Source organism: Exophiala viscosa, assembly GCF_022695815.1.
Source record: "Exophiala viscosa unplaced genomic scaffold EDD37scaffold_2, whole genome shotgun sequence".
NCBI classification, from domain to species: domain Eukaryota; kingdom Fungi; phylum Ascomycota; class Eurotiomycetes; order Chaetothyriales; family Herpotrichiellaceae; genus Exophiala; species Exophiala viscosa.
In genome coordinates, this window is record NW_026944354.1 from 3,390,212 (window position 1) to 3,417,621 (window position 27,410).

The 27,410-nt window shown below is 51.2% G+C and overlaps 11 protein-coding genes across 11 annotated transcripts; 5 read left to right on the forward strand and 6 right to left on the reverse strand.

Annotated features, from left to right (window-relative positions):
- The first annotated feature begins 8 nt into the window (after nt 1-8).
- EDD37DRAFT_280409 (triosephosphate isomerase) lies at nt 9-1,433 on the forward strand. Its single transcript, XM_062811051.1, has one exon. It carries the CDS (start codon nt 324-326, stop codon nt 1,197-1,199), a length of 876 nt encoding a protein of 291 aa, XP_062673754.1. The 5' UTR covers nt 9-323; the 3' UTR covers nt 1,200-1,433.
- A 3,825-nt stretch (nt 1,434-5,258) lies between these two features.
- EDD37DRAFT_280416 (mitochondrial 39-S ribosomal protein L47 (MRP-L47)-domain-containing protein) lies at nt 5,259-6,535 on the forward strand. The gene is made up of 3 exons (XM_062811052.1): nt 5,259-5,809; nt 5,865-6,031; nt 6,246-6,535. The coding sequence occupies exons 1-3, from the start codon at nt 5,419-5,421 to the stop codon at nt 6,450-6,452; spliced, it is 765 nt and encodes a 254-aa protein (XP_062673755.1). The 5' UTR covers nt 5,259-5,418; the 3' UTR covers nt 6,453-6,535.
- Nucleotides 6,536-6,617: 82 nt separating this feature from the next.
- EDD37DRAFT_647528 (uncharacterized protein) lies at nt 6,618-7,777 on the reverse strand (the record flags this gene model as incomplete). The annotated part of the gene is made up of 4 exons (XM_062817892.1): nt 6,618-6,965; nt 7,022-7,205; nt 7,268-7,332; nt 7,391-7,777. The coding sequence occupies 4 exons, from the start codon at nt 7,775-7,777 to the stop codon at nt 6,618-6,620; spliced, it is 984 nt and encodes a 327-aa protein (XP_062673756.1).
- A 664-nt stretch (nt 7,778-8,441) lies between these two features.
- On the forward strand, nt 8,442-9,663 carry EDD37DRAFT_280443 (uncharacterized protein). Its single transcript, XM_062811053.1, has 3 exons — nt 8,442-8,552; nt 8,656-8,772; nt 8,825-9,663. The coding sequence occupies exons 2-3, from the start codon at nt 8,665-8,667 to the stop codon at nt 9,479-9,481; spliced, it is 765 nt and encodes a 254-aa protein (XP_062673757.1). The 5' UTR covers nt 8,442-8,552; nt 8,656-8,664; the 3' UTR covers nt 9,482-9,663.
- Nucleotides 9,535-12,181, reverse strand: EDD37DRAFT_280458 (uncharacterized protein). The gene is made up of 2 exons (XM_062811054.1): nt 11,564-12,181; nt 9,535-11,514 (listed from the first exon to the last, which is right to left on the reverse strand). The coding sequence occupies exons 1-2, from the start codon at nt 12,036-12,038 to the stop codon at nt 9,845-9,847; spliced, it is 2,145 nt and encodes a 714-aa protein (XP_062673758.1). The 5' UTR covers nt 12,039-12,181; the 3' UTR covers nt 9,535-9,844.
- Nucleotides 12,182-12,961: 780 nt separating this feature from the next.
- EDD37DRAFT_280490 (GDP dissociation inhibitor) lies at nt 12,962-15,036 on the forward strand. The gene is made up of 6 exons (XM_062811055.1): nt 12,962-13,102; nt 13,162-13,186; nt 13,239-13,298; nt 13,355-13,382; nt 13,442-13,781; nt 13,835-15,036. The coding sequence occupies exons 1-6, from the start codon at nt 13,057-13,059 to the stop codon at nt 14,731-14,733; spliced, it is 1,398 nt and encodes a 465-aa protein (XP_062673759.1). The 5' UTR covers nt 12,962-13,056; the 3' UTR covers nt 14,734-15,036.
- Nucleotides 14,995-16,139, reverse strand: EDD37DRAFT_280562 (transmembrane protein 6/97). The gene is made up of 4 exons (XM_062811056.1): nt 15,859-16,139; nt 15,459-15,650; nt 15,218-15,370; nt 14,995-15,160 (listed from the first exon to the last, which is right to left on the reverse strand). The coding sequence occupies exons 1-4, from the start codon at nt 15,950-15,952 to the stop codon at nt 15,075-15,077; spliced, it is 525 nt and encodes a 174-aa protein (XP_062673760.1). The 5' UTR covers nt 15,953-16,139; the 3' UTR covers nt 14,995-15,074.
- A 143-nt stretch (nt 16,140-16,282) lies between these two features.
- Nucleotides 16,283-20,799, reverse strand: EDD37DRAFT_623611 (Non-repetitive/WGA-negative nucleoporin C-terminal-domain-containing protein). Its single transcript, XM_062816115.1, has one exon. The coding sequence runs from the start codon at nt 20,577-20,579 to the stop codon at nt 16,518-16,520; it is 4,062 nt and encodes a 1,353-aa protein (XP_062673761.1). The 5' UTR covers nt 20,580-20,799; the 3' UTR covers nt 16,283-16,517.
- Nucleotides 20,800-21,144: 345 nt separating this feature from the next.
- On the forward strand, nt 21,145-21,995 carry EDD37DRAFT_280712 (uncharacterized protein). Its single transcript, XM_062811060.1, has 2 exons — nt 21,145-21,436; nt 21,487-21,995. The coding sequence occupies exons 1-2, from the start codon at nt 21,246-21,248 to the stop codon at nt 21,911-21,913; spliced, it is 618 nt and encodes a 205-aa protein (XP_062673762.1). The 5' UTR covers nt 21,145-21,245; the 3' UTR covers nt 21,914-21,995.
- On the reverse strand, nt 21,995-24,489 carry EDD37DRAFT_280643 (dipeptidyl aminopeptidase). Its single transcript, XM_062811059.1, has 2 exons — nt 24,306-24,489; nt 21,995-24,246 (listed from the first exon to the last, which is right to left on the reverse strand). Exons 1-2 carry the CDS (start codon nt 24,332-24,334, stop codon nt 22,077-22,079), a joined length of 2,199 nt encoding a protein of 732 aa, XP_062673763.1. The 5' UTR covers nt 24,335-24,489; the 3' UTR covers nt 21,995-22,076.
- Nucleotides 24,490-25,076: 587 nt separating this feature from the next.
- Nucleotides 25,077-26,845, reverse strand: EDD37DRAFT_280600 (N-acetylglucosamine-6-phosphate deacetylase). The gene has a single exon (XM_062811058.1). The coding sequence runs from the start codon at nt 26,548-26,550 to the stop codon at nt 25,177-25,179; it is 1,374 nt and encodes a 457-aa protein (XP_062673764.1). The 5' UTR covers nt 26,551-26,845; the 3' UTR covers nt 25,077-25,176.
- Between the last annotated feature and the right edge of the window lie 565 nt (nt 26,846-27,410).

Consider the following 27,410-nt stretch of genomic DNA (forward strand, 5'->3'; position numbering starts at 1 on the left):
ACCGGCTAATTGAGCGAGACACCTCAGTAGGGGAGAAACGGAAAACGTGGGGTTCCAAGTCGGTGAAATGATCGAGCGGATGCCGATTACGCTTTACACCAAGAACACCTACCACCACAATACTATGTAGACCTACTGTAAGTCTAGCTACCAGGTTTCCTAGATGTCAAAAACGCCCAGATCAAAACAAGTCGTCTCGACAGAGCCTCACAACAACCTGTCGCTTTCATCAACATTCACACTCCCCCACCTCGAGCCAATACTACCACCACCACCACCACCACCAATATCTTGACAGCAACACCAGTCCAGCTACCAGCAAAATGCCAACACCACCAACATACCCTCACCTGCCCTCAAAGCTGATCCTAACATCAACAAAAGCATACTTCTCGCCCTCCCGCACAATATCATACCTAAAATCCATCCTCGACCCATCGAACAACATCCTCCCATTACTAGAATCCCACAAGTCAGAAATCCTCTTCGTCCTCATCCCCGACTTCCTCACACTCTACCCATCTTCCCAGACCTTAACATCAAAATATGAATCCAAATGGCCCATCGCTCTCGGCGCCCAAAACGCACACTCCTCAACCAATTACGGGCCCTTCACAGGCGAGATCGTCCCGCCAGCCCTCGCCGAACTCGGAATATCCATCGTCGAACTCAATCACGCCGAACGCCGGCGCTTACTCCACGAGGACGACAATACAGCCACCGCCAAAGCATCTGCTGTATGTCAACAAGGCATGATCCCACTAGTCTGTATAGGCGAGCTCGACAAACCCAACCTCAATGGCCCGCTAAGTCAATCCGTCGGCGTCGCCATGTCACAACTCACGCCACAAATCACGACTGTACTCAAAGCTATTCCCGCTGATGCACCAGTGATATTCGCATACGAGCCTGTCTGGGCAATTGGTGCCGCGGAGCCCGCGGGCGTGGACTACGTGGGCCCTGTAGTCCAAGCGATTCGACAGATTGCCAAACAGGCCGTGAAGGGGAGAACAGGCGAAGTCAAGGTCGTGTATGGTGGGAGTGCAGGACCGGGATTGTGGTCCGGCAAAGCAAATGGAGGCAACGGTCTGGGAAAATGGGTTGATGGGTTGTTCCTAGGGAGATTCGCGCACGAGATTTCGGGAGTCAGAGGCGTGGTGGAAGAAGTTGTTGAGAGTCTAGGTCAATCTCAATCGTGATGAATATGAAGTCCGGGGTTATTCTCAAGACAAATATTATGGCCGACCATGGGACTGGTCTCCCATCAGCAAGATATCCAAAAACGCCAGACATGATCTCGTCACTTCGTCAAGTCCCAATCCAAACATGTCCGGCTACCCGAACAGTTCCACACGAAGCAAAGCATCCAATGTCAATCACACAACGCTCAACCCTTTATTTCTCCAGGACTCATCACAGTCACAACACTGGTACCCTCCATGAACCTCGTCCTAAAGACGCGGTTGGCATTCTGGAACATGCCATCCTTCAAACTGACGACAATAAACTGCGACCCTGTAAACCGGGTCTTGATGATTCGGCCGATATTCTGGGTATGCGACAGGTCGAGAGCAGCATCCACCTCGTCCAGAATGTACATTGGTGCCGGCTTGAATTGCAAAAGAGCAAGAATCAGAGACAGAGCGACAAGAGACCTAATCACAATGTTAGCAGTGTTCAAAAGCCTGAAGGCGTGTATCATACCTTTGACCACCAGAAAGCTCAGTCAAACTTTGCTTCCAGACCTTACCCAGGCAGACCTTGACTTCCAATCCTTCTTGGATCCGGTCAATATTGTCGTCCAAAGGTATCAATTTTGCCGTGTTGTTCCCAGGAAGTAGGTCAGAAAAGATGTTGCCGAAATCTTCAGTGACCTTGCGCCATGTTTTCACCAGAGCCTCCTTCTTGTACTCATCCAGCGTAACAATCGTCTCCTCGATCTTCTTCTTGTCCCGAATGACCGTTCGCAGCATGTTCTTCAGGCTTGTTTCCTTCTTCTCGACGCTATCGATCATAGGCATCACCTTGGGGTTGATTTTCTTCTTCATGCCTTGGAACCGTTCCGTCACGTTCTTCAACGAGGCTCGACTTTCGGCCAGATTCTTTCCATGGAAGTCGTACGGCGTACCAGCGCGTCCGAACTGATCCTTGTTGTCTTCGATCCAGTCATGCTCTTTTTCCAGAGCAGCAACTAGCTGAGCCGCTGCTTGTGCATCTTTCTGAGTCTTTTCCACAGCATGACCTAGCTTTTGTATCTCCAGTGCCTCTTCCGTTACTTGCTTGGACTTTTTCGATTTAGCCTGTTCCAGCTCTCGAAGCTCGTCATCGAATCCTGTTAGCTTGGCCTGTTCGTCTGCGAGTTCAGCTTGTGCAACATCATGATCACTTTTCACGGTTGTTTCCTCGTCCTGTAGCGTTTGCAGTTCCAGCTTCTGAGCTTCGATCGCATTGGTCACCTCGACAAATTGCTCTTCGGCTGTGGTTAGATCGGTTTCAGCCTGCTCGCAGTCGATTCTTGCGTCCTGGAACTCCTTTTGCGTTGACTTGATCGCCGTCTGAGTCTTGCTCAGCGACTTCTTCAGTTCAGCTAACGACTTCTCAAGCTCCTTCAACTTGCTGTCTTTGTTCTTGCTGAAGTCTTCCATATCCTTCTCAATGCGCTTGACATCTTTTCCGGCTTCAGCTTGTCTTGTTTTGGCATCTGCCATGTCTTCCTTCAATTGTACTATCGATGCTCTCATTTCCTCGATTGCCTGGATGATTGAAGACGAGGAGTTTCCCGAGATCTGTTCTTCGGCCAACTTGATTTCATGCGTCTTGAGGTCCAGCTCTTGCTTGATGGTCTTGATGTTTGCCATTTTTGCTTGCTCGCTTCGCATCGTCTCTCGGATCTGCTGCAACTCAGACTGATGTGTTTCGAGCTCCTTAGTGACTTCATTGAGCTTCTGAAGAATGACAAGGACCCCGCTGGAGTTGGGCGAACTGCCACCGGATAACGTGCCTGAAGGATCATACACATCACCTTCCAAGGTCACACTCTTTAACCTTACAGCCGGGTCGAAGGTTACCCTCTTTGCTGTCTCTGCATCTTGACAAATCAAGGTAGTTCCGAAAACATAATCCATGGCTGCGGAGACTTCGTGCTCATAACCGATCAAGGACAGAGCTAAGTCGACTTTGCCCGGTGCTATACATTGAGCGGCTCCCACCTTTGCTGCCGACGTTTTGAAGGCCGAGATCTTGTTCAAAGGTATGATCGTGACTCTCTTTTTGAGCTTGCCGTTCTGCAACAGTTGCGTGCCGGTTTCAGCAGTGTCCACAACAACATTGTAAAGTCTTCCTCCTGCACAGATTTCGAGTGCTGTACCAGCGACTGATTTGTCCTTGTCGAGGGTGAAGAGCTGAGCAACGAGACCTTTGACTTTTGAACGATCGAAGTTGGGCGAAGGATCACTGAATTGGAAGTCGACATTGGCGACCTTGCGCCTTAAGCCATCAACTTCCTGAGTCAACGTCCGAATGCTCTTCTGCAGGGTGGATTCTCGCTGCCGCATGCTTTCTTCCCTTCCAGGTTCGAAGCCCATCTTTTGCAGGTCACTCTCAAGCTTCTTTGCCTGTTTCCGCAGGACTTCTAGTCCACTTAGAAGATCCCCATTCTGCTCCCGGGCTTTCTTTGCTCGTGGCTCATCCTCCTTGATGCGCTTTTCAAGATGGGAGATCTTCAGCTTCGCTTGTTCTTGCTCGGTGCCCGCGGTAGTCAGACGACTTCGTGCTTCTTGTAATTGTCCCTGGTAGCCACTTTCCTGTCCTTCCCTTGATGCTACTCCAGTTTGAAGTGTTGAAAAAAGCTCTTCCTTCTTTTCCACCTCTGCATTCTGTGCATCAAGTTCAGCTTTGGCGCTGTCCCATTGTGATTGAAGCTTTGCAAGGCTGGTCTTCTTGTCGACGACCTGTTTTTCAAGGCTTTTGACATTCTTAGCCACGTCCTTCTTCCTCTGCTCCTCTTCTGCAACACTGGACTGTTTCAGATCCAGTACCGTGGAAAGTCGGACGAGTTCGTGGCTGAGCTCTTTTACCCGGCCTTCCAGTGCTTGGAAGCGTCCACCTTTGCGCATTTCCTTTTCGCGGACTGCCCGAACCTTTTGAGCGTCTTCATCCAGATTTTCGATCTCGCGCTTGAGCTTGACAGAATTCTCTTCCAGGTGCTGAACTTTTGCTCTCTTGGCTTCGTGTTCTTCGGTCGCCGTCTTCATCTTCTCCCCTGATCGCACGTAATCTGCCGCAACCACAACTCGTGTCAGACGTTCCAGCTCACTCTGTGTCTTCTGGTAATCCAGCCAGGCTCTTTTCTCGCCGCGTAGTTTGTCAAGCTTGGGCTCAATCTCTTCTTTTAGCAATCCTTCAATCTCAACGACCTTCATCTCCTTTTTGGCCATGGTTTTTTGTGCCTTCTCTTTGCGGTCCTCGAACATGCGCGTACCGGCCGCCTCTTCAATCATGGCGAGGATCTCTGCTGCCTTCATGTTCAGCACTTTGGTGATGCGACCTTGCATGATGATAAAGTTCGGGTTGTTGATGTTCAGTCCAACACTCTGGAAGAGATTCTGCACAGTCGTCTGTTGTGCGCGGTGTCCGTTGATGAGATATTTGCTTGTCCCTCCCATGACGATTTGTCGGGTAACACTTATTTGTCCATACTCTTCAAAGCCGATGGGACTCGTGGTCTTGTCGCTGTTGTCGAAGACAATCGTCACGCTCGCTTTCGTGACACCGGCTTGACCGCGTTTGTAGATGAGGTCTTGGAGGTTTTGCGCTCGTACGGTCGACATATTGGTTATACCGAGGACGAAACATATTGAATCGAGAATGTTGGATTTTCCGGATCCATTGAGACCAGTAACAGCGTTGAAGCTCTGGTCCCAACCTGAAATCACCGTCCTCTGGCTATAGGACTTGAAGCTGTGATTGCGGTTAGTCTCGAACGCGTGAGATTGGGCAACAACCTACCCATCGATGATAAGTTCGATGATCTTCATGGTGTCGAGATGCAGCGCCCCTGCTGTACGGGACTATGCGACGCGCAGAATGACTATTGATTGCGATTGAGAAGTTGTCGCTGATTATGTCAATCTGAATGGCGACGATGTGTTTACGCTTCCTAATTGGGTTACTCCAAATTTACATCGAAGTCTCAACATGGAAGGTGCGCCGACATCAAGATCATTGATTTCTCCGCAAAGACTTGGCGCGGTTTTCGTATTCGGACATTGAGATTGAGATACTCTCTACAAGTCGAGTCAGTCATCGATCGCATGAGTCACATCCTGCAGCCAAGTCGCATTGAGTCACAACCTCAGAATCCCAGTCGCATTGGTTCCTGACAGCTATAAAATCTCCGTTCGATCCCCGGATATCAACATGGCTTCCTCAGTCCTGAGCTTCGTGCCATGTCGGCAGGCGACGGTCCCCGTCTTTCTCGCCCCAGCTTTTGCGAGACCTACCACCGTTGCAGCGACAATTTCATTCTCCAGATCCTACGCTAGCAAGCCGAAGAAAGAGGAGAACAGACCACAGTCCCTTGCGCAACGGCCGCGAAAGGATGCGAACAAGCAGAGAGGTGTCTCCGCCATCCGACGAACTGGTCCCAGAGTAACACAGGGCCTATGGCAATACCCTCTTCCCGTCCCTGTCGCAAGGGACCACAGAGGCACCTCTCCGGAGTACCAAGGCTCAGAGGACCATGGGCTATGGGGTTTCTTTAGCAAGGACAAAAGACCAATACTCCCACCCGAAGAAGAGTCAAGCCATGGTACGTTCGCATCTGAAAAGAACCATTCACATCACGGTCTCTAACACACATTCAGGCCGGGCTTGGACTTATCAGGAACTATCCATAAAATCCTTCGATGATCTACACAGGTTGTACTGGGTGTGTGTGAAAGAACAGAACCGAGTCATGACCCGGGAGAAAGAGCGATTGCGCGTAAGAGCAGGTTACGGTGGACAAGAGCACGAGGACAGACTCACAGTGGTAAGTTTCCTGTCGCTTTCTCCTCGGTCATTCTCGTTACAGAGATGAATCAATCCTTTTTTCACTCGCCGAAATGAGTGCTAGAGGGCACGCTTAAGCCTTCTGGACATGAGATCTTCCCGAAACGTTTTATCTGAAATCACACTTTTCTCAACCAGGAGGGACTTGAGCTGTGCCGTCGTCGAACACTGTACTGACTATGATAAACTTGCAGGTTCAAGGTACCATGAAGAAGATCCGGGAAGTACTGGCCGATCGACATCTCTCTCGCGACCAAGCCTATCGATTGATCAGCCAAAAGTATCTGAGGGACATCTTCCCGAGTCCAGCAGCGTCGGAGGAGGAGCACTTGGAACCTGTTGACCCGGCCGCACCTGTCGACAACGATCGCCTACAAGAAATCCAGATATCGCGGTCCTAGGTCATTGTATATGGGCATGTGCCGGTCGCCCTGTCGGGGACCTTGCATGCTGGCGCAACGGGATTGCTAGCAGAAATCTGTAATTGTATACTACTGCAAAAGCGTGTATATGCTTGTATATGCTAAGGACAAATGTCTATGCACTTGGGGAAGCCATACGCACATCTAGAAGACATGCTCCCCAATATCCTTCTGCATCGAGACCAACATCGATGGCTGTACAGGCTTAAATCCCATCCTCGCCGCGTGGTCACCTTTAACCAACATATTGGCAGCAATCAGATGCTTGACTTCACCGACCCCAGCTTCATCCATCGAAATCTTCTTCGGCTCCGGCGACGAGACAAGCCCTTTGGTATACAATACCTTGGCCAATGCCCCGCTGAAGTCCTTCCATGCAAGTCTTTCTCCGTGAACGATGTAGTATCGCGAGTAAGCACTACCCTGGGGCTCTTGCGTCCCGGCAACGCCGACGATCTTGGTGATGAAAGGCACCGCATCCTGGACATGGACCTGTGGAACAGATCGTGTCAGCATTTCGTACACACCATGATTCGTCGTCAACGTACAGTGCTCACGACACCAGTCCCATCTCCCACATAGGGCACGAATCCCAGCCCCTTGGCCAAGCCAACGAAGATATTGTATCCTACACCCAGTTGGGCCGTTGGACCGAACGCGCTCTGCCCGGACGTCACGGCAAGACAAATGATGTACGTGGCGATTTTGCCTCGTTGGCCTGCTTCGAGGACACTAGACGTAGAAGTCAGATGACGTCCAAACCCTACGCGTCGAAGAATGCGGATGCAGCTTACGGAACGTCGGTTGCACCGTTGAACATGTCCTTGTTGATCAGCTTGATGTCTTCTTCGTTGTCGTCCTGTCACCACAGATCAGCAAATGATCTTCTCTGCCGTGAGAATTGGAGGGAGACGAACATTCCAGACTTTACTCTCGGGGTTGAAGTTCCCTGTCGTCCCGTAGTCGATGAAGTTGCCCGTTCCGCTGAGGTGGATCAATGTGCCTTTAGGGGACGTCGACGGTCTCTCCTCCATGCCGGATATGATCAGGTTGATCAAGTCGGCATCGAAAGAGGACGCGGCGTTGATGACTATGTCGTGCTCTTTGCTCAATGATTTCACAAGATCTGTGTCCGAGAATGACCCGTGGACAATGCGGTCGACGTAAACTCTAGAAAAGTATTCATCTGCGCTTTGGTTACGGTAGAATGCCGTCAAGGGCCAGTCGGGGCGGGACCTTTTGATGTCGGCTGCAAGATGGGCTCCGACAAGGCCGGTTGCTCCAAGAAGTAGGACGGAAGGCATGGTGGAAGTGCCTTACGAATTGGGGAATGGTTTTTGGATTTTGGGACGACGGTACTCAGCCTCGATACTGTTGTGCTGATTTTCTGCAGAACTCACATTTGGTACCTACCTTTCCGACATCTTTATAGCTTTCTCATGCAACCGTGGAACTGATGATACCGTTCAATAGAGTCGCCAGGTCATTGCATTGAGCGGGCCATGTCATGTGTCAGCATTCTTGACAACCGCACGCCGTAACATGGTTTGTCATGGCATCGCCTTTCGAAGTCGCGCATGTGAACAGGTAAGTGAGTTCACATGGCGCTGCAATTGTCAATCGCATTCGGTTGAAAGAACTGTGGAAAGATATGGACACCCAATACCTACCTAGGTAGGTAGTATTGGGTATGACGGCGTTGGATGATCGGCAATGTTAGATAATCCCTCTGTCAATCTGCGGAGGCCGGCGACAACTGAGCCTCCGCCCCGCTCCGCTCCGTGTCGGCGGCTTGTGAGGCAGATTATGGAATCTTTAACTCCTTTCCTCTCTGGGCGCTGCTCCATGCAGCAGCAAGCCGTACGATGTCACATAGCCATTCTTCTTGACTGGTCATTAGCCGACCTCTACAGCTTTACAGCTTCAGAACGCCATGTATGACAGGCAAGTCTCCGCCGTTGCGACGTTTGTCAGCTATGGATCTCTCGAGAGTTCTCGTTCAGAGTCGTTGGCAAACTCGCAGCATATAAAGACCGTGCAAGAACCACTGCTTCACTTGGTTCTCGCACAAACAACTCAGTGAGCAAAACACATGCACAAGATAACAAGTATCTTCCACAAAAAGTCTTCCCATCCTACCACGAAGCATAACTCACCAGCAACAAATTCCCCAGCAATACAGTCCGAACCAATGGCTCAACAATATCTCAAAGGCAAGGTTGCCATTGTGACTGGTGCCGGAAAGCTCAATGGCATTGGCGCACAGTCTGCAATTGCCCTCGCCGAGCAGGGTGCCAACGTACGCTTCTGCGTTCTCATGGTGTCGGTTTTTGTAGCTAACAGTGTAGCAGCTTGCAATTCACTATAACAGCTCTGCGGCTCCTGCAGAAGAGGTTGTCACCAAGCTTCGTAGCCTGGGTGTCCAAGCCGTTGCTATCCAGGCGGATGCCAGCTCGATCGACTTTGGAAAGGTGCTTGTTGATGCTACCTTGAAAGCATTCAACACTCAAACTATCGACATCATCGTCAACAACGCGGGCACAGCAGTTCTCAACGCCGAAGGGATCAAGTCAGTTGGCGCGGAAGATTGGGACCCAGTGTTCCATGTCAACGTCCGTGCCCCGTTCTTATTGATCCAAGCTGCTCTTCCATACCTGAAAGAAGGTGGACGCATCATCAACGTCTCCAGCATCATCGCTCGTCTTGGGTCACTGATGTTGCCGGTCTATGGTGCTTCCAAGGGCGCTTTGAACGCTCTGACAATCGCAATGTCGGAAGAATTGGGACCAAAAGGCATCACAATCAACGTTGTGGCTCCAGGACCAATCAAGACTGATCTCAGCATGGAGGGATCTCCGATTGCCGTCAGACTGAGGAACAATCAGCACATCAAGCGGGAAGGGACTGCAAGGGAGGTGGCTGAGACAATCTTGTTCATTGCAAGCCCGGGTGCTAGCTACATCACTGGACAACTCATTGGTGTTGACGGTGGTATTGGCTTCCCCTAAGAGATGTAAAGCTTGGTTGGTAGAGATAAGTTTTCAGTAGTATGAGACTGCGGCGTGACAAATAGCAGCCGAAGTACTGAGAAATTGAGAGCGACTTTAGAACAAGTACACCTGCCTGAACTTTAGTGGCCTTCACTGCGCGTACCTTTCTCTCATGATGCCCGAAAAGGCCTTCTTACAAGGTGGTTATTATTGGGATGAGACTCTTTGATCACAAGCGCCCTCCAATTGTGCTGCCACCAAGACCAATCCAATGTTCTGGGTCCAGGAACAGCTCACGTCACGGAGGATCCCGCAACGCCGAGGTGTCATATAACGTCAATGGTTACAGCTGGTGTGTTCGGCGCTCCTTCCTCCACTGTTCTAGGGTCGTTGCACAAGCTTCCAGCCAAGCGCCGTCCGCTGCAGCTGCACATTCATGTTACTCGACATCTTTTCCATCGTCTTTAGGTCGTCCAATGTGGAGTCCGTAGGCTGCGGCATCTCAAAACCGTGCCAGAGCCAGGCAAGCGGCGAGGACTTCCAGATGCCCGTCGAACCCGGCAAAGCCGATTCTGCGACTGTCAGGCCCAAAAACAGTATGCTCAGCAGCATGAGCGTCGCAGGCAGCGCCAACCAGGGCCAATTGATGTTGATGCATGAATTCTGCAGCAACTCGGGTGCCCGAGCCGGCGTGAGATCCAGGTCGAGCTCGTTGCCATCGAGTAGTGTGCTGGAGCTGCTACGTGCGAAGTTGGACATGGTTGTGGCGACATTTTCGAACATCTGGGCCACAGCATCGCCAGTGATGCTGCCGTTTTCATATAACTCTATCATGGCGGTGCTCTGGTTTGTCTCCAGGCCATTGATCCAGTACATTGGTGTCGGCTTGCTGCCGCCGTTCCAAATCTCGGACGAGATGCCGCCAGTTACGTTTGTCCCGTCATAGGAAACCCATGCCGTTAGAGGCTGTTTGAATTGGGCTTGAAACCATGTGATGATGTTGTATATGGGACTCTGAACACCCAGTTCGTACGATCTGTATTGATACAAACATTGGTCAGGAATGGTGGGATCAGGAGCCATGCCCTCCAGAACTCGTGGCCCAGTGGGCGTGTCGTTGAGTACGGTATAGTTGTAAGCAATCCATTCCGGGGTGATATCAATATTCTGGCGAATGAGTGCTTGCTTGGCGGATGCTGGCAGACAATCCCTATTTAGCATCCGAGAGTACATGACATCCCATTGATACGGTGCAACGATAGGTGGATCCGGCCATACTTGGGACTTTCCGATTAGCCTTTCGGAAAAGCTTCCATTGATGACAGCGGATTTATAGGACCTGACACAAGGCTTGACGGAGCATGAAAGCGCCTGAGGCGGGTCCGCAATCCAAGCGAAGGTATAATTCACCGAGTACGAGGCAACCTCATGATTCACCACTTTCCAAAGATCACCACCCTGGGACGGTATTGAAGTGTCGTAGCCGATATAGTTGGGAGTTTCGCCGTCGCCGTCACTGGTGTCCGTCTGCTTCAGAAACCAGCGACAACTAGGAAGCGTGGCATTGAAGAGTGGCTTTGTGTTTGCCGGGATGGTGCAATTTCGCTGCAATCTGTCGCTGATATCTGTACAATTGCTGCAGAAGCCGACCGAATGATACTCCTGGTCAAAGGTGCAGTTTCCGGATTGGCAGCTAGGCTGGACTTCGAATGATTCCACACCGAGGATAGTCGCCAGCATGTTATATTGCATCATCAACGGCTGGGTTTCAGGAATCTGCAAAGTGTTTACTGGCGGGACACCGCCCATTGAAAACGCATCGGGGATCTGGCAAGGGTAGATGGTGATGACTGCTTGATTGAATGGATCAAGCACAAGTGCGGCCAGAGATATAAATGCTCCGATTATCGCCGTGAGCTGTCGTCCACGTGTCGCCCATAGTAGCTGAATAACGCCGAACGGGTCTCCTCGTAGGGCAGCTTCGTAAAGCGCAATATCTTTTAGAGGTTGATTCTGTCGCTGGAACCATTTCCATCTTGACTGACCCAGACCTAAGCCAAAGCATAAGAATCCTCCGGTCGCAGAAGCGGGAGTACTTACATTCTGATGCAATAAGCATGAGTGGGAACTTGAACAGGGTTGTATACACCGACACGAGTGTGTTGATGGAGAAGCCATATGGCCAATTTGGCTGAGGCTGATTCTGATACTCTCTAAGAGTAATGACCAGCGCGACGAAAACAAGAAAGATCAAGACACTCCCTGATACCTCCAGCCACCACGAGCTCCAGAGACTGTGAATCCCAAGGCCGCCAGTTTTCGTACGGCCTGTGGATGCAACATCGCGAATTTGTGGGGGATAAGAGCTATAATCACGATCTTCAACAAGAAATTTGGAAGTCTCCCCAGCCTTTTCAGTTACCGAGTTTGTGAGAGGTACACGTTGTTGCTCAGAGGACGACTGTGTTATGCCATGGTGCTCGTGTGGTGAGGTCTCGAAGGTAGGAGGATGCGACACTTGCTCGGCATCAACAGCGCCTGCAAATTCGCGCGATGGGGACGACGGGTCAGCCATAGCTGAAAGGCGCAAGACAATGGGAATGCGGAAGATAGCCACTTCGTAGTGCACCTGTCTCTCTTATATCTGATAGGAGGGGTGGGCCACACATTGTGAACAAACCATGAAATGTAGATACACTACTGTATGCATCGTTTGCCCAGGCCATCACCTATGGTCACCGGAGTTGATACCACAGGAATCTTAGCAGACGTTAGTGGTGTAGATCTCGGGTTTCGCCTTTGGCCCCCACTGTCGCCGGCGTCTTTCGTTCACCGCTTCTTGTTTGGGGATGACTTTGCTCAATGTCGGCATATATGAAGACGGCAGTTCCCCTAGTGCTGACAAGACAGGGTCGATCAATGGCCCCCCGAGCATTGTGGGATGCGACACATCGTCGTAGGCGACATGATAATGAGCTAGGTACCGTGGAAGCAGACCACTTTGAGACGCTGCGGCGCACGCCCGCAGCTGAAAGGCAAGTATAGCGGATTGCTTGGGATGGACCAGCTTGGGCCTTTTTGGTAGCTCAGTACCATGCTCAAGGGATGTCCGGCGAGGCTCAGCTCAGGCATGCCCGTAAGGCAGCCTTCGCTCACCTTAGTAGGGGATCAAAGGGTATCTGGCAAGGAGGTTTTCGCAAACAATCTGGGTAGGAACCCAGAGGAGCAGTAACGTCAACTGAATTTGTCTTCCACCGTGGTCGGTTCTTGCTTGATTCGGATTGTTTGAAAGACGATTTTCAAATCCCGCTCCCCAATGGCTTGTCAAGTCATTCATCACTGAGAAGATGACAATTTTCGCGTGTAGAGGTTCCTGTCGGCAAGGCTGCACAAGGCTGGAATTGACAACATAGCCTCTTGGCGGTGAATGACCTCACCCTTTAGGCGCAGGCGCGGCGGAGTGTTCCCCAGTTGCCTCACGATAAACTAGTGCGACAACAACATTGACCGCCGACCCTTGGCTGCGTCGACTACACATTTCCCCTTTGTATCTATTCTCTTACGCATACATTCGACCTTTTGACATCTACAAAATGGATGAGATCGCACCAGAGTACGATGTTATTGTGCTAGGCACAGGTATGCCCGCCCTGATATCAGCGACCCCGCCATTTTGTTGACTTGATCCCGGTCTGTAGGTTTGACTGAATGCGTCTTATCGGGGTAAGCGTGATCCAACGACTGCTGGACGACCATTATGCTGACGCTGTAACAGAGTGCTCTCGGTCAAAGGCAAGAAAGTCCTCCACATCGACCGGAACGATCACTATGGCGGGTACGAGATTGCACGCCTTACCTAGTGGTGAATCGGCTACTGACGGTGACACTCAGTGAGGCTGCGTCGGTGAACATTGAGGCTGTAAGAAAAGCATTAAAGTTCTGAAGAGATATTGGCTGGTCTAACACTTCTGTGCGCAGTTGTTCAAGAAATACGGCCACAACACAGGAGAGCCGTGGAAGAAATATGGCCGGGTCAACGACTGGAACGTTGACCTCGTCCCCAAACTCTTGATGGCCAATGGCGAACTTACAAACATCCTCGTCTCGACTGATGTTACCCGATACCTCGAATTCAAGCAGATCGCAGGCAGCTTCGTACAACAAGGAGCAGGTCCAAGGGCCACCGTGGCCAAGGTCCCCTCCACAGCTGGAGAAGCCTTAAGCTCGCCGTTGATGGGCTTGTTCGAAAAGAGACGAGCGAAGAGGTTTCTAGAATGGGTTGGGTCATTTGAAGACAGCAACCCGTCTACACACGGCGGTGGGTAGTTTATGATTTGGTGCGGCAAACGCGAAGCTGACAGGTCGCTATAGGACTCAACATGAACAAGTGCACCATGAAGGAAGTCTATGACAAGTTTGGCCTAGAGGTGACAACACGAGACTTCATTGGCCACTCGATGGCCCTTTTCCCGACCGACGACTACATCAACACCGCCGGCCAGGCCAAGGACACTGTCGAGAGAATCAAACTCTATGCCAACTCAATGGCTCGATATGGCAAATCACCCTACATCTATCCGCTCTACGGTCTCGGTGAACTCCCACAAGGCTTCGCCCGTCTCTCTGCCATTTATGGCGGAACGTACATGCTCAACACCTCTGTGGATGAGATTATGACTGAGGGTGGCAAGGTCAGCGGTATCAAAGCCACGATGCGCGAACGTGGCGATGAGGGAGAGGGCATGAACTTCACCACAAAGACGAAAATGATCCTTGGCGATCCATCATATTTCCCCAACAAAGTCCAGGTGGTAGGACACCTGCTCAAGGCTATCTGCATTCTAAACCACCCGATCGACAAGACCGCCGAATCTGACTCTCTGCAACTTATCATTCCTCAATCCCAGGTTGGTCGCAAACACGACATTTACATTGCCATGGTATCTTCCGCACACAACGTTTGTCCTAAAGGATACTATATCGCTATTGTGTCGACGATTGCCGAGACGACCGCCAACCATCATCTCGAACTTCAGCCTGGCCTGGAACGCTTGGGCCGCATCGAGGAGAAGTTTATGGGTCCACCTATCCCACTCTATCAGCCTTTGGAGAGTGGTCAGAATGACCAGATCTTCATTTCCAACAGCTTTGATGCATCGAGCCATTTCGAGACTGTCACGGAAAACGTGCGGGATATCTACCGCCGGGCAATGGGTGAAGAGCTGAAGGTCGAAGGACTGAGGGAGGGTCAGACGCTGGTAGAGGAGTAAATGTTGTGGACATGTTGTTCTGAGAGCAAATCGTGGTGACATTCGGTGCTGTTCCATACCATTCACCCTCGCGACGGAGAAGACGAGAATAATGCCTCAGGCAGGGTCGATGTGGCAATGCCACTTGACCGAGAGTGAGCAAGACAAGTTTATGCATGGCGTACGGAGTCACATCGTACATTCAAGAGTCTTAGCCTAGATGACAGCACATTTGGATTGAAGCCACAATTCTGGGTTGATCATATCCTGACGTTATTACCCTGCCTGTCGCGGGTGCCCTGAAAGCCAGCGTCGCTTTCAACTGTAGTCGTCGTTTCAATGTAGAAGACATGCCGTCGGCTTCAGGCACGTTTGTCTTTTGCCGCTTGTTTCGCGCCGAGAATCTGCGTTTTCAGTCTGAAGAAGGCGTCGATTCCCATCAGACACGCTGTTTGGAGCCATCAGTACAATGCCAATCGTGCTGTAAGTAACATCGCTGACTCACCGACAACCAAGTAAGGCACATAGAGCGAATACAGATCCCCTTTTTGGCCCGCAGTATACCCATCCCAGCTCGCGACCTCGACGACGCAAGTTAGTGTTGTAATTGCTGTTTCTAGCGCGAAGATGAGGAGGTTGAGTGCTAGTAAGGGGTGGTCTGTAGGAGCGTTAGCAAGAGCGTCAGCGACGGTGACTTCATTCCGGTCCCAGGATCCAAGTAACGTCGGAGGGTTTGGGGATCTGACCGTTCGGAATCGCCCACACCATCCACGCGCTCAAAGGTAGATGATACGCGGCCTCAAGGTACATGTACATAGTGAACCAGGCTGGTGGGCTCGAGAAGAACCGGTCATTGTACCGCTCGATATAGAAGTTGCGGAGGGTGTGGGAGAGTTGTGGGCGAAGCGGGTAGGGTATGAAGGGGGCGAGGTCGATTACTGTACAGGTCAGTGGTTAGTTGTGGCTCGACTTTGCAGTACTCATGCTTCAGGGCAGTCTTCTCCAGTCTTTGACGCATAGCATTCGAACGAGGATCAAGGGAGGAAGAATACAGGTTGTGGGCGTTGTGCTTCTCCGGTTCAAAACAGGCGGCCGTCCAGGAATGAAAAGCAGATATAAGACGGCAAAAGGGAAGCTCGGACTTACATAGCATGACAGGAATGTGTATCACGAAGAAGACCAGGTACACGATATCGAGCTTCCTAGCCAGCAAGGGCCGCGGGCGGTGTTGGGTCGTCATGTCTTTCAAAAGCGAGAGTGGAAATTGAAGACCTTATTTTTCTGGATCTGTTGCAGGAGTTTCCAGACGTGATGCTCGTCAGATTTCCTTGAAACGTTGATCTTAGACAGGAACAACCAGTATAGCTTAGAAGACTCTCGTGTCGTAGACGAGATATCGCTGGGAGGTGGACGGCAGGAAGGAGGTGCGGTCGAGAACGGACGTTGAGAAAGTGGGGGGGAATACCTAGGTATATATACCCAAATTACAAACAGAGTTAAGCCACGCTTCATGGTGCCGCCAACGTCAGGCTGTCCACGTTCTGATCCATCGAGAAGGGAAAACATATAATGTGACGGCTTATGTCTTCCTTTTACTTCATTTCGACTTCTACACGGGCATTTGGCACTATTTAGCTATCTTAAGTGCAAAAGGAGGTTGCGGTTCTGATTTTCCAAAATCCCTCCTACTCATGCACAATCAGAACTCATCCCGCTGTTGAATAGTGATACAAATTCATCATCTCGGTCAATGTACGCGAAGCCTGTGGCGATATGATTGTCGTGATCTCCCGCGTGCAAGCAACTCAGGCCAACAATTGGCTGACCTGTTCGACCACAGCTCGACAAACACGGGTAGTCTCCTCATCCAGACCGGCCGCCTTTCCTTGCTGTAGAAGAACCTGGAGTGTCTCCTCGACACGAGCAGCACCGGCTTCGCTGCCGAAGATGACCGTCCCAGCTCTCATCGAGTCATGGAACCACTTGCCCACAACATATACCAACTCTGAGGCGATGTACTTCCTGTTAGCACCCATGAATGGAGGATCGCCAGAAAAGAACATGGTTTCAAGCACCTCGAACAGTCGCTCATATGGCACCTCGAGCTCAATGAAGATGTCGACGACCCAGTGAGGCGGAGCCACCGTCTTCTGTTGTTCGAAGGAGTACTTCTCGAGAATGGGTAACAAGGCTTGCACAGGAAAGGTTGTTTCTGACACTCGAAGCTTGCTACCAAGGCTTCTGACTTGCTCGGCGATGGCTTCGAAAGGTTGTATCTGTTCTTCTGTTGTTGTCTTGTCATGCACAGACTGCAACAGTTGTTGCCAGGTTTGTTTGATTTGAGATGCATCGCGGTGGTCAGCGACTTGGTAAATCAACAGGCACAGATCATAATAACCGGCATTATCGGCAAAATCGTTAAAGAGCATGGTGATATCAAGGATGACTCCGTTCACGCGATCCAGGACCTCTTTCTTTCGATCTCCTGTCAGCCGCGGATCATTAACCAGTCGCTGAAGAACCTCATCCTGAATTATGGCGATGTCCAGGAGTTCCGAGATCTCCAACAAAAGCTGTTGCTTCACTTTCCGGTTGCTACCCGGCGTGTAAGTCGAAGCATTTGCCTTGGCTCTGCTTAGATATTCGATTCTCTTTTCGAGTGAAAGAGCGAACGGGCTTCTGGCAAGCTGCAGCTGGATTCTGGCTGCTTCTGAAAATTGACCTGTCTGCCCATAGTACTTCCATAACAGATCAGCATAAGTGATATCTTCAGACGATTTTCGTTGAAGATAGGTCGCGATGAAAGGTGACTCTGTTGCCAGTAGTCGATCATACCAGCCTTGCGCGATGTACCAATCATACAAATTCGTCAAAAAGGCTTCGTCTTTGGACCTGCTGATCACGTCATAAGCTTCAGTTCTTCTCGTGCCGACTAATGTTGCTCTCCCATCAACGAAGCTAGGATTCTGCTCGGAACTTCTGTCCACAGCAGCAACAACATAATGAATGAGGTCGTAGCACTGTGTCCTGAGATCGAATTTTGCTTTCCGACCGTCGGCTTCTGGTCGACCATCAGTCATCCAAGACAATGCTTCGTTAGCCTTGTCCTTTTCATGGGCAACCTTTAGCGCCAATTGAATGGCTCCGGCGAAGAATTGAAGAGTGGTATACTGCTGAACGGCCGACTGCAGATAGTCCATCGGGAGGCTGTGGGCCACTTGTTCAAACAGCTTCAAGCTTTCGTTGAGAAGATTTCTCGATAACTCGGCGTTGCCTTCAGCCTCAGCAGCCCTCTTGAGTTGCTCTTGTGCCTTGAAAATGACCACGTCATCCGAGCTGCAGAAGCTGCCGCACTTCCTTCTCAGAGCCTCGGCAATGGTCTCCACGTTGGACCCTTTGGCGATATTGCGGTTAACAATCGCCTTGACGAGTTCCTTGGCAAGATCATAACCCTTCCTCGTGGTGAAGAGCTCTTCGAATGTCAACCTGAGCATCTGAGGTCTGGAGGCTTCTGGAAGCAGTGGGATAAGTTCAGCGACTTTCTCATCGAAGAGTACAAGGATGAACGAGAGGCCCTCAATGGTGTCTGACGTGAACTTCACCAATGAATGAAGAGCACGATGTTCTCCTTTCAATGCAATCTCATCGTCTTTGGTACTCGTGCTCGACAAGTCATCAGGGCCACTGAGCCCTTTGATGAAGCTCTTGTTTGTCTTGAAAAATCGTTGGAGGTTGGAGAGTGCTTCTTGCACGTCCCTCAGCTTGTTAATGGGGACAGCAGGATTGATCTGATAGCCTGCAGGAGTTGTCATCTCGTATGCTATCACACTTTTCCAGGCTGACCTCAACAATCGCGAAAGATACAGAGCGATTGCAGCATGTCGAGGAGAGGGGCGGACAGCATCAATGAGAGATACAGAACGGTCCGTGATCGAGTTCTGATTGATGCTGGGTTTGCCACCATATTCGATGAAGGCCTTCCTTGCTAGTTCGAGGACTTCAGGGTCATTAACCCTTGCCGTATATGTGTCTTTGGTGACCTCGACGCCTTGACCGCAGGCCACCGCGAGAGCGGTTGCAAGAGTTTCCGTTCTGCCATATGCTCGAATAAGGTTGTTGACCTCATTCTGGAAGCCTTCAGATCCACCCCCTTGCCTGCTGAGTCCCGCAAAAATGTCAACCAGTCGCCTCCGTCTGATGATGTGTATGCCCGTATTCGTCAAGATGGCAACTTCTGGGGTCGGCTTGTCAAATTGTACTGCTAAGTCGTTGCCGTAGCCGACAGGAGTTTGCAGTGGGGCGGAGTAGGGGACGACCATGCCTATATCTTCTGCTCGGCTACCCAGCGAGAGCCAGACAGCGGATTCCGCTATTCGACTGGGCTGACCCGCCTCAGGAGGTCTCAACAACTTGCCAGCGTCCGGCGCCGAGACAAACAGCTGATCTGTGGGAGAGTTGGAATCTCTCACAGTAAAACAGAAGAAATATCCAGGTGAGTACCTAGCAGCCAGTCTGGTCAATGTGAGAGTTTTGATAGGTTGTTGCGCACTGTACGGCTGTTCTGGCCCCGCGATCATAGGTGGGACTTTCACAAATTGGGCCTGCATGGTCATCTGAAGACCAGAAGGCGCATTCGACCAACTGTTGGCATTCGTCGCAGTAAAGTATATTCGGTAGCCTGTGGCCGTGGTAGCCACAAGGTGAAATCTCATGGCTTCTGAGGATGGTAAAGCTGATATGGCCACGATTTTGACGCGTTCGTTGAGAGCCTCGTTGGTGCCCATCATATGGCCGATGTTAACATAAGTTTCATGCGCAGATTTTCTCGCATGAAGCGTCAACTTTCCGTCAGACTTCATGTGGAACACCCGGATATTGGATGCAGAAGACAGGGTATACAGCAGATCTCGAGTATCATCAATCACCATCTGCTCCACATACTCTTTAGATCCTCCAGTGAAGCTGTTATAAGCCCATGTTAGTGATTTTGCGGTACCAGCTGTATGGCAGATCTTAGCGCAGCGGCTTGAGAACCATCGGTCTTCTTGTTGATACGTCAATTCGTAGATTTCGTTCTCCGTCCGTCCGCCAAAGAAGATCCTTCCCGTCTTGCTCGAGCTTGCAATGACACTGACATCAAGTCCCCTGATCGAAGTCGACATGCCGGTCTGAAAGAGTGACAGCCCTCCAGGTGCCCCTTGGCTGGGATCGGTTCCCAGGCCTAAAAGGAAGACGTCCATAGTCGTTGCAATGACGATGACGCGCGTGATGTTGGGCAGGAAAACCCCAGGGCGAGGTACCGCAAGCTTGACAGCCAAGATGCTGTGTGGTTGTCCCTCGAAGCCTAACAGCTCGGGCTTCGCAGCAGTGTAATCCCACATGTATAACGCATTGTCGATCGTCGCCCACGCGTGCCTCAACTCTGCAAATAGACCCATGCTGGTAGACAATTGCGCATTATTGTATTGTTCAAAGATTTCGTCCGGGATCTTGTAGACGCCCGCCTTTTGGAAAGGCGCCCATGTTGTTGAGGCTTGTATGTCATATTCAGCAGAATGCCCTTGTGACAGGTAGCTATCAACGTCGGGAAACCGCGACTCGTTTGACAATGCCTCGTTGATGGTTCGTGCCGCCCTCTCCAGTGGTTCTAGGGACTCTGGTGGCCGTATTGAGCTTTGAGCTGGAGGTCCGGAGGTACTCGTGGTTGTGACGGCTAATGAAGAGGCATTGGGTGTGAAAGGAGGTCGGGAGAAAGGTGTTCCAGGCGACTGGAAAGAAGGAGGAGGGGCTGCTGGTCTTGCAGCAGGCGTTTGAGGCCATACACCAGGCACAGGGCGCGCTGGTGTTTGCTGGACCATGGCAGCCATGGCTAATATGTCGCGCTCAAGCGCAGAGGTGAAATTATCTTGCAAAACACATTTAGGAGGAAAATCCGCTCTCGACAAGCAGAAATAGATAGACAAACCCACTCTTCCCTCTAGGGTGGTGTAGCAGGATTTTTAACAAAATACAAAATGGCGTACGCCGTTGCTATGCTTGGTAGAGAAATGTTTCTACCAGCATTTCAGTGAGGCAGCTCGGACGCGCCCATAATTGCGGAGTTATCCAACCACTGCAGCGGCGTAACCAGCCTTGTTCTCTGCCAAGAGATGATTAGATAAGACGCAATAAATTTGCTGCTTTAGCCTTGACCATGCTTCACGTTTGCGAAACGGCCTTCAAAACGTGGCAGTGCGAGACTTGTAATGGTATGGGGGCACGAAGCACGTCATCTGCTGAGTTAAACCAGAAACCCATCTTCCAGGGGTCCTCTAGAGAATTGACGGCATGATGTAGAGGTTGCACCATTGCAGGCTGGATGCTGAACGGCGATGGTGATGCCCGAATTGCGTTTAGCTTCAGGAACGCGCCTTCTCCAAAATCCTGGGGAAGCCTCTTCTCAGTTTCACTGAAAGCGTGATATATTTTTCTACATTGAAACCACCCCGTCGCACCCGTCTCCTCCCAAATTCTCCATCCGCCCACAACCCAGCATGTCTTCGGCATGCACAATGAGATCACTTCCTCTCGCCGAGCGAGCAGTTTGCAGACGATGTCTCTACCGGAACGCAATCACCGGCCTACGATGGAGCTCTACATCGTCCACAACTCCTTCTGCATCACCACTCCTAGCCAAACTGAAGAATGACCTCAAGTCCGCGATGCGAGCCAAAGACACCGCAAGGTGAATAATCATGAATCTACCCGACCGTCCACGATGCTGAGAACGTATAGGTTAAACGTCATCCGGGGCACCATATCAGAGATCAACCGAGCGGCCAGCGGGTCGAACCCCATCAACACGGATATGCAGGTCCTAGCACTGCTGCGCAAGCGCAAAGGAGCGTCCGAGCAAGCAAAGAAAGAGGCCGAAGATGCGAAAAGAGACGACCTGGCCGAGAAAGAAGCCAAAGAGATCGTTGTCCTCGACGAACTGACGTCCAGTGTGCAACTGATGACGCCTGTGGAAATGAGAAAGATCGTACGAGCAAGACTAGAGTCACTGAGATCGTCCACGTCTGGCGAACTAAAGCCTGGACCAGTTCTGAAAGAGTTGCTCAAGCCTGGGGGAGATCTGGCCGATGAGCCGCTTGACAAGAAGGTGTTGGCTGAACTTGTCCGGGAAGAACTGCTCAGCAACCACGGTAATACTACATCGTGATTTGGCAACGCCATTTTTTGTAAGCTGCTCCATCTTCCGGGAGGCGCGCTCCGGTGAAGAACGTGTGAGATATTATATGAGGTGCGAGCGATCCTCCATCCATTCAGCGCCGATTACACTCGACGTATAATACATTACCTCCTCCTCTCCCAACCATAGCTTTTTACTGCTCCAGATGAGACATGCTCTGTTTTCGCGCAACCTGTTCTCTCCTTACGCCTTGCCGACAGAAATTCGAGCCATCCCTCCCCTGCCGATCAACCAGCTTTGGCAACCCAACGAACTTGTTGATCCAGTTGATGACAACGAGATGCCAGACCAGACTATTCTCAGGCTTCAACACCCAATGGTTTTCGTCCGGGAAACTCAGGAATCGACTTTCAATGTTCTTCATCTGCAGCACATTGAACGCCGACAAGCCCTCGGCAATGGTCAATCTGTAGTCCAGCTCATTGTGAATGACCAACATCGGGGTAGCCCAATTCTTCGTGAATCGACTCGGATCCCACTTGTCGTAGACGTCTTGCCTCTCCCAGATCGGTCCACCAAAGTCGTGCACCGGGAAATACTGTTCCTCCGACGCGACCTGCCCAGTCATGCTGAAAACGCCATCATGACAAACCAGCGCTTTGAACTTGCGGCCCAGATCGTGACCTTCCATCCAATTCATCATATACCCGCCATAGCTAGCGCCCAATGCGACAGCACGCGTCGTATCCACGGAATCAATCTCCGACTCGATATACTCCAATCCCTTGACCAGATCTTCGTACGGCAGACCTCCCCACTCGTTGCGAATAGCGTCGGTAAACGCTTGTCCGTAGCCCGTTGAGCCAGTTGGATTCGGGCAGATGACCACATACCCCTGTTCCGCAAAGACAGCCGGGTTCCAGCGGGTCGACCACTGATCGTTCCATGCACCTTGGGGCCCACCATGAATCAAGTACGCCAGAGGGTACTTGTGATCGGCGCGAAAGAAACTTGGCCTCATCATCCACGCGTGGACAGGCTGGTCATCACCGCCCCTCCACCACAGACTCGAGACCTGTTCCGGCGACAGACCAAATCTCGAGCCTTCGCCACTCAACGACGAGAGCACAACAGGCTCTGACTGTCCCGTCGGATCGACGATAGTGTAAAGACTGTTATCTGTGAGATTATTGCTGGAGACGAGGAACAAATGAGAGTCCGCGGCCATGGGGGCCAAATCGATAATATACCCCGAGTGCGTGAGTTGTCGAGGCCGCCACGAGGGTCCGGGAGCTTGTAATTCCAGATTCAGCGCGAAAAGGCATCCCCTACCGACATCCTCTGCCTCCATGAGCAGCGTCTTCCCGTCTAGCGTCCACTTGAGCGATGTTGGGGATCGGTCCCATCCACCTTTCCCATCCATAGTGTGCATCAGCTCATTTGCCACTAAATCGTGATCGCCGAGGCCATGGACGAGGACGATCCTGTTCTTGTCACTTTCATAACCGTCAACTCCCATCTTCAGGAACGCCAGTGATTCTCCCGACGGTGAGAAGACGGGGGATGTGGCCGCGCCGTTCAATCCAGGGACTCGGATCCGCCGGAACTTCGGCACACTGAGATCCATCAGATCTGTCTGGGGGAGGAAGTAGCAGTGGGCCTTGGTGTGCGTTGCAGGATTGAGATCCGGATCTTTCGCGACGATAGTCAATCCAGTCGGTCCAATGTCGAAATGGTCGGTCCCGCCGAACGTGGGGATAGGACATTCGAGCTTTGTGCCGCGCAGGGCATTCTTGAAACCAAGAACACTATACCGACCCGGCCGGGATGTGACGACTGGTTCTGATTTCTGGAGTAATCCTGTGAAAATGCTATTGCGTTGGTCCGTGATATATGTATCCCAATGGCGCACGAAAAGTGAGTCATACAGGCGCGCGGAGCTGTGCTGCTTCTGCACGTCTTTGGGGTTGAAAAGGCTGCCGTCGGGATTGGCTTGGCCGACAACAGCGAATGCGACTTTGCCTGGTTCTATCACAGAAAGCTTGAGGCTCGAGACTGGACCGGAAACTGTGCCGGCGGTGTAGAATTTGCCAGGGAGAGTGGCGTCGCTGATGACGAAGCTGGTGTTGCCGTTCTCGCACTCCTTGAGCCAGAGCACTTCGTGATTGGTGCCGGTCCATTTGGGCTCGGTAGCTTTGGAGTCCTTGCTGATGGTGACGGATTGACCTGTGGTGATGTCTAGCACGCAAATCTCGTTCGTGCGGGTGTGCGTCTCGAACGAGTATGTTGACTGTGTGTAGAGCGCGAGCTTGCCATCGGGACTGGGGACAGCTGCTGATCGTCTTGGTGCGCTTAGAAGGACCCTGATAGAGTATAAGTATCCGAGTTCGTATCAAAAGCAGATATGGCGGATTCGGCTTACTCAGGCGTGCAGACCTTTCTGAGCGTCATGATTGGCACTGGCGATTGCGAGTCGCTTCGTGTTCAATTCGCCTACGGGTAAGACTCACGACATGCACATATAACAACGAAAGACAAAGCTTCAACCCAGACGTGGCGACAAAGAAATGCGGTCAAAGGGATGCTCAGCGATCAACTGTGGCGGTGACTCGATAGACTCGAGTCTGAGCTTTCCTGGAGCTCCGGTTTCCATTTCCTTGTCCTCAACAAAAGTGGCGGAGGCTAGACCCGTTTCTCTCCAGGTCTTGTCCCCACGTGCACATTGGTGACGTCTCATCATCTTGATCACCTCCATATGTAAATGGTGATGAGGGATATTACTCAATTTACTCGTGAAGATGGAATTGAATGCGTCAAATTGACGGAAGAAAGGGTCCATGTCAGTGGACAGCTGCGAACGCGAAATATTAACGGGATTGTTCTGATTGATAGAGATTCTGCGGGTGAAATAGGAAGTCGGGTTCTCTCGTGGGCAGCAGTGGCGGCTTCGGTGCAGCTGTTCCGAACGGAATACCCTTGTGGTCAGTATCAACACCGTCTCTCAAGAAATAATACCGTAAAAACAGAAACAGACTCTCCATCCTCTAATTCACATTGCCACCACGCTAATGTACAGCATACTCATCTCTCATAATGCATTCCTATACTGTCTAACTGTATCCGGGGTCGCACCTCATGCCTTCAACCACAAGGCTGAGAGTCCTCTAATGAATAACTCCTTTAATGACCCCACCGCTTTGTTTCGCCAATATGTGATCTGCAGTAGCCCCTGTTCCCAAACGCCAGAGTTGAAGCACTTTTCAAAGCCAATTTCCAGTACAAAACTTCACCATTCAAACAACTTGAATACCAAACTTCCAGACTTGCTGGACACTCAAATCTCCGTCCGAGCCCTCTTCCAGAACGACCAAATCAGCGTCCATGCCGGTTTCAAGTTTGCCTTTGCTCCTCTCGATATCCTTTCCTAGCATCTTTGCAGGGGTGCTCGTCACACACTCCAAGGCCTTGCCTGTTCTGGCACCTGTAAAACGTCTGAAGTTGTTTACACAATCGATCAAATCCACGACGCTGCCGGCAATGCGTCCATTGCTCTCCAACTTGAGGACTTTGCCTTCCTTGATAAACCGATCTTCTCCACGCCACTCGTAGGCGCCGTCAGAGCAGCCAGCAAATTTCTGAGCGTCCGTGACGAGGATAGCGCCTTCAGGATAGGCAGAGTAAGCAATTTTTAGAGCCTGCGCCGACAGATGAATACCGTCAGCAATCAAACCAAAATATGGTTGTCTGTATCGCGCCCGATCCTCTAATTCTGAGATTGATGTGCTGATACTGAGGCTGGAACGTGGTGTGGACCGTGTTGATGACCTCGGAGAGCCATGTGGTGAAGCCGATGCACTGCCTGGTCGACTTTGCCTGGGCGTTGTGATTGGACTCGAAGGGGTAGATTGCCCCAACAGCCCAAATATTCCAGGATCTCGATGTCCGAAAGGCGTCATGGCATTGAAGAGATGGGTCAGCATTGTGGCTCCGGCACCCACAGCGTCTTGTGCCTGTTCGAATGTGGCATTGGAATGACCGATAGAAAAGACTATACCTCGAGGGACGAATTCGGGAATCAGTGACAGCATGGCACCACGTTCTGGTGCAGCCGTGATGTACCGAACGTACTGAAGGTTTGATGCACCATAGCACTCCTCAACGTCCGCCCAGGAATGAGCTTCGCGTAACACCTCTTGGTTATGGATACCATTTCGAACTGGAGACAGAAAAGGACCCTCGATATGGGCACCTAAACATTCACAGCCTTGATTGGTCTCCCGATCTCTTCCGGACGGGCCTAGGTGTGGCAGTACGGAATGGTAAGCATCTGGGGTTGTGCTGATGACTGTAGGCACGAAAGAAGTGAGACCACTTTTGATCATCTGTCGCCTCGTGTCGGCAAAGTTGATCGCAAAGTTTGGATCAGGTGTGGAAAAGTCGAAATTATGGTACCCGTTGATTTGGACATCGACAAAACCAGGAGCTAGTATCTTCCCTTGCAGATCGATGATCTTGTCGGCCGTCCGTCGAGAGGAATAAAAGGCTGTCTGGGGGCTCATGATACGTCCAGTCTCTGACGACACCCACAAATCACCAGACACCAGTTGGCCATCTTTGAGGAGATATCCATTGGTGAATTTGATAAGCCGGGGGTTTGGGGCCGACATCCTGATAAGGGCAAAGTAGGAAGATAGATGTATGTCAGAATAGACAACCAAGCAGAAGGAAGGAATGATTGCTCGTAGGTGACCCTACAAGAATGAGAAAGGTCCAGACACAAGGGCAATAGTGAGCAACAATAAAGAATACCATAGGAAAAAAGATAGTGGAAGGCAGCAGGTGTCACGTCATATCGACCAGTTCAAGAGTCGATATAGCACATTCTACTGGTCCAGAGAACCTGGGGAACGGCAGCCGACGGAATTGAGCGCAGCAAGCCTTGAGATGAGTGGCTTGTATGCGATTCAGCTGCAAGGCTTGACAGGTGCGACAGGGCGACGGCAACCAAAAGCGTCGAATAAAGTTAATCCTCTGATGTTGCAGGCTGGGAGCACGTTGTGCCGCGACAGCGATGCAATTCGGTGGCATCGAAGCTCTTGGTGTTGACGAGGCTTGAAACGTTACCTGTAGTCATCCCAAGGTTGCCTCAGCCTAGCAAGAGCATGCCTCGGTCGAACAAAGCCAAGAAAATGTTCTCGAGCAGATGGAGGGAAAGAAATGCAACGTAGCAAGGGCAGCATGGAGGCACTTTTGATGGATGAGACTGTGTGATGGAGAGTTGTTGTATGTATGTAACCTTAAGGCGGAGAAATCAGAAATGCAACATTGTTATCGCTGGGAAACTCGTCACGTGCTCTCTCCTGCATCGCTCCCCTCGTTCTCTTTGCCCTGCGCTGGCAAAAGTCACCTGTGCACCACACTGTCGCTTGTTTACTCGATGCAGTCAGTCAATCTCGCTGTGAGCCACCACCGCTCCCTGGGCTATCTCAACTCCACCATGGGCTGACTGGCATTCCATTTCCAGCCA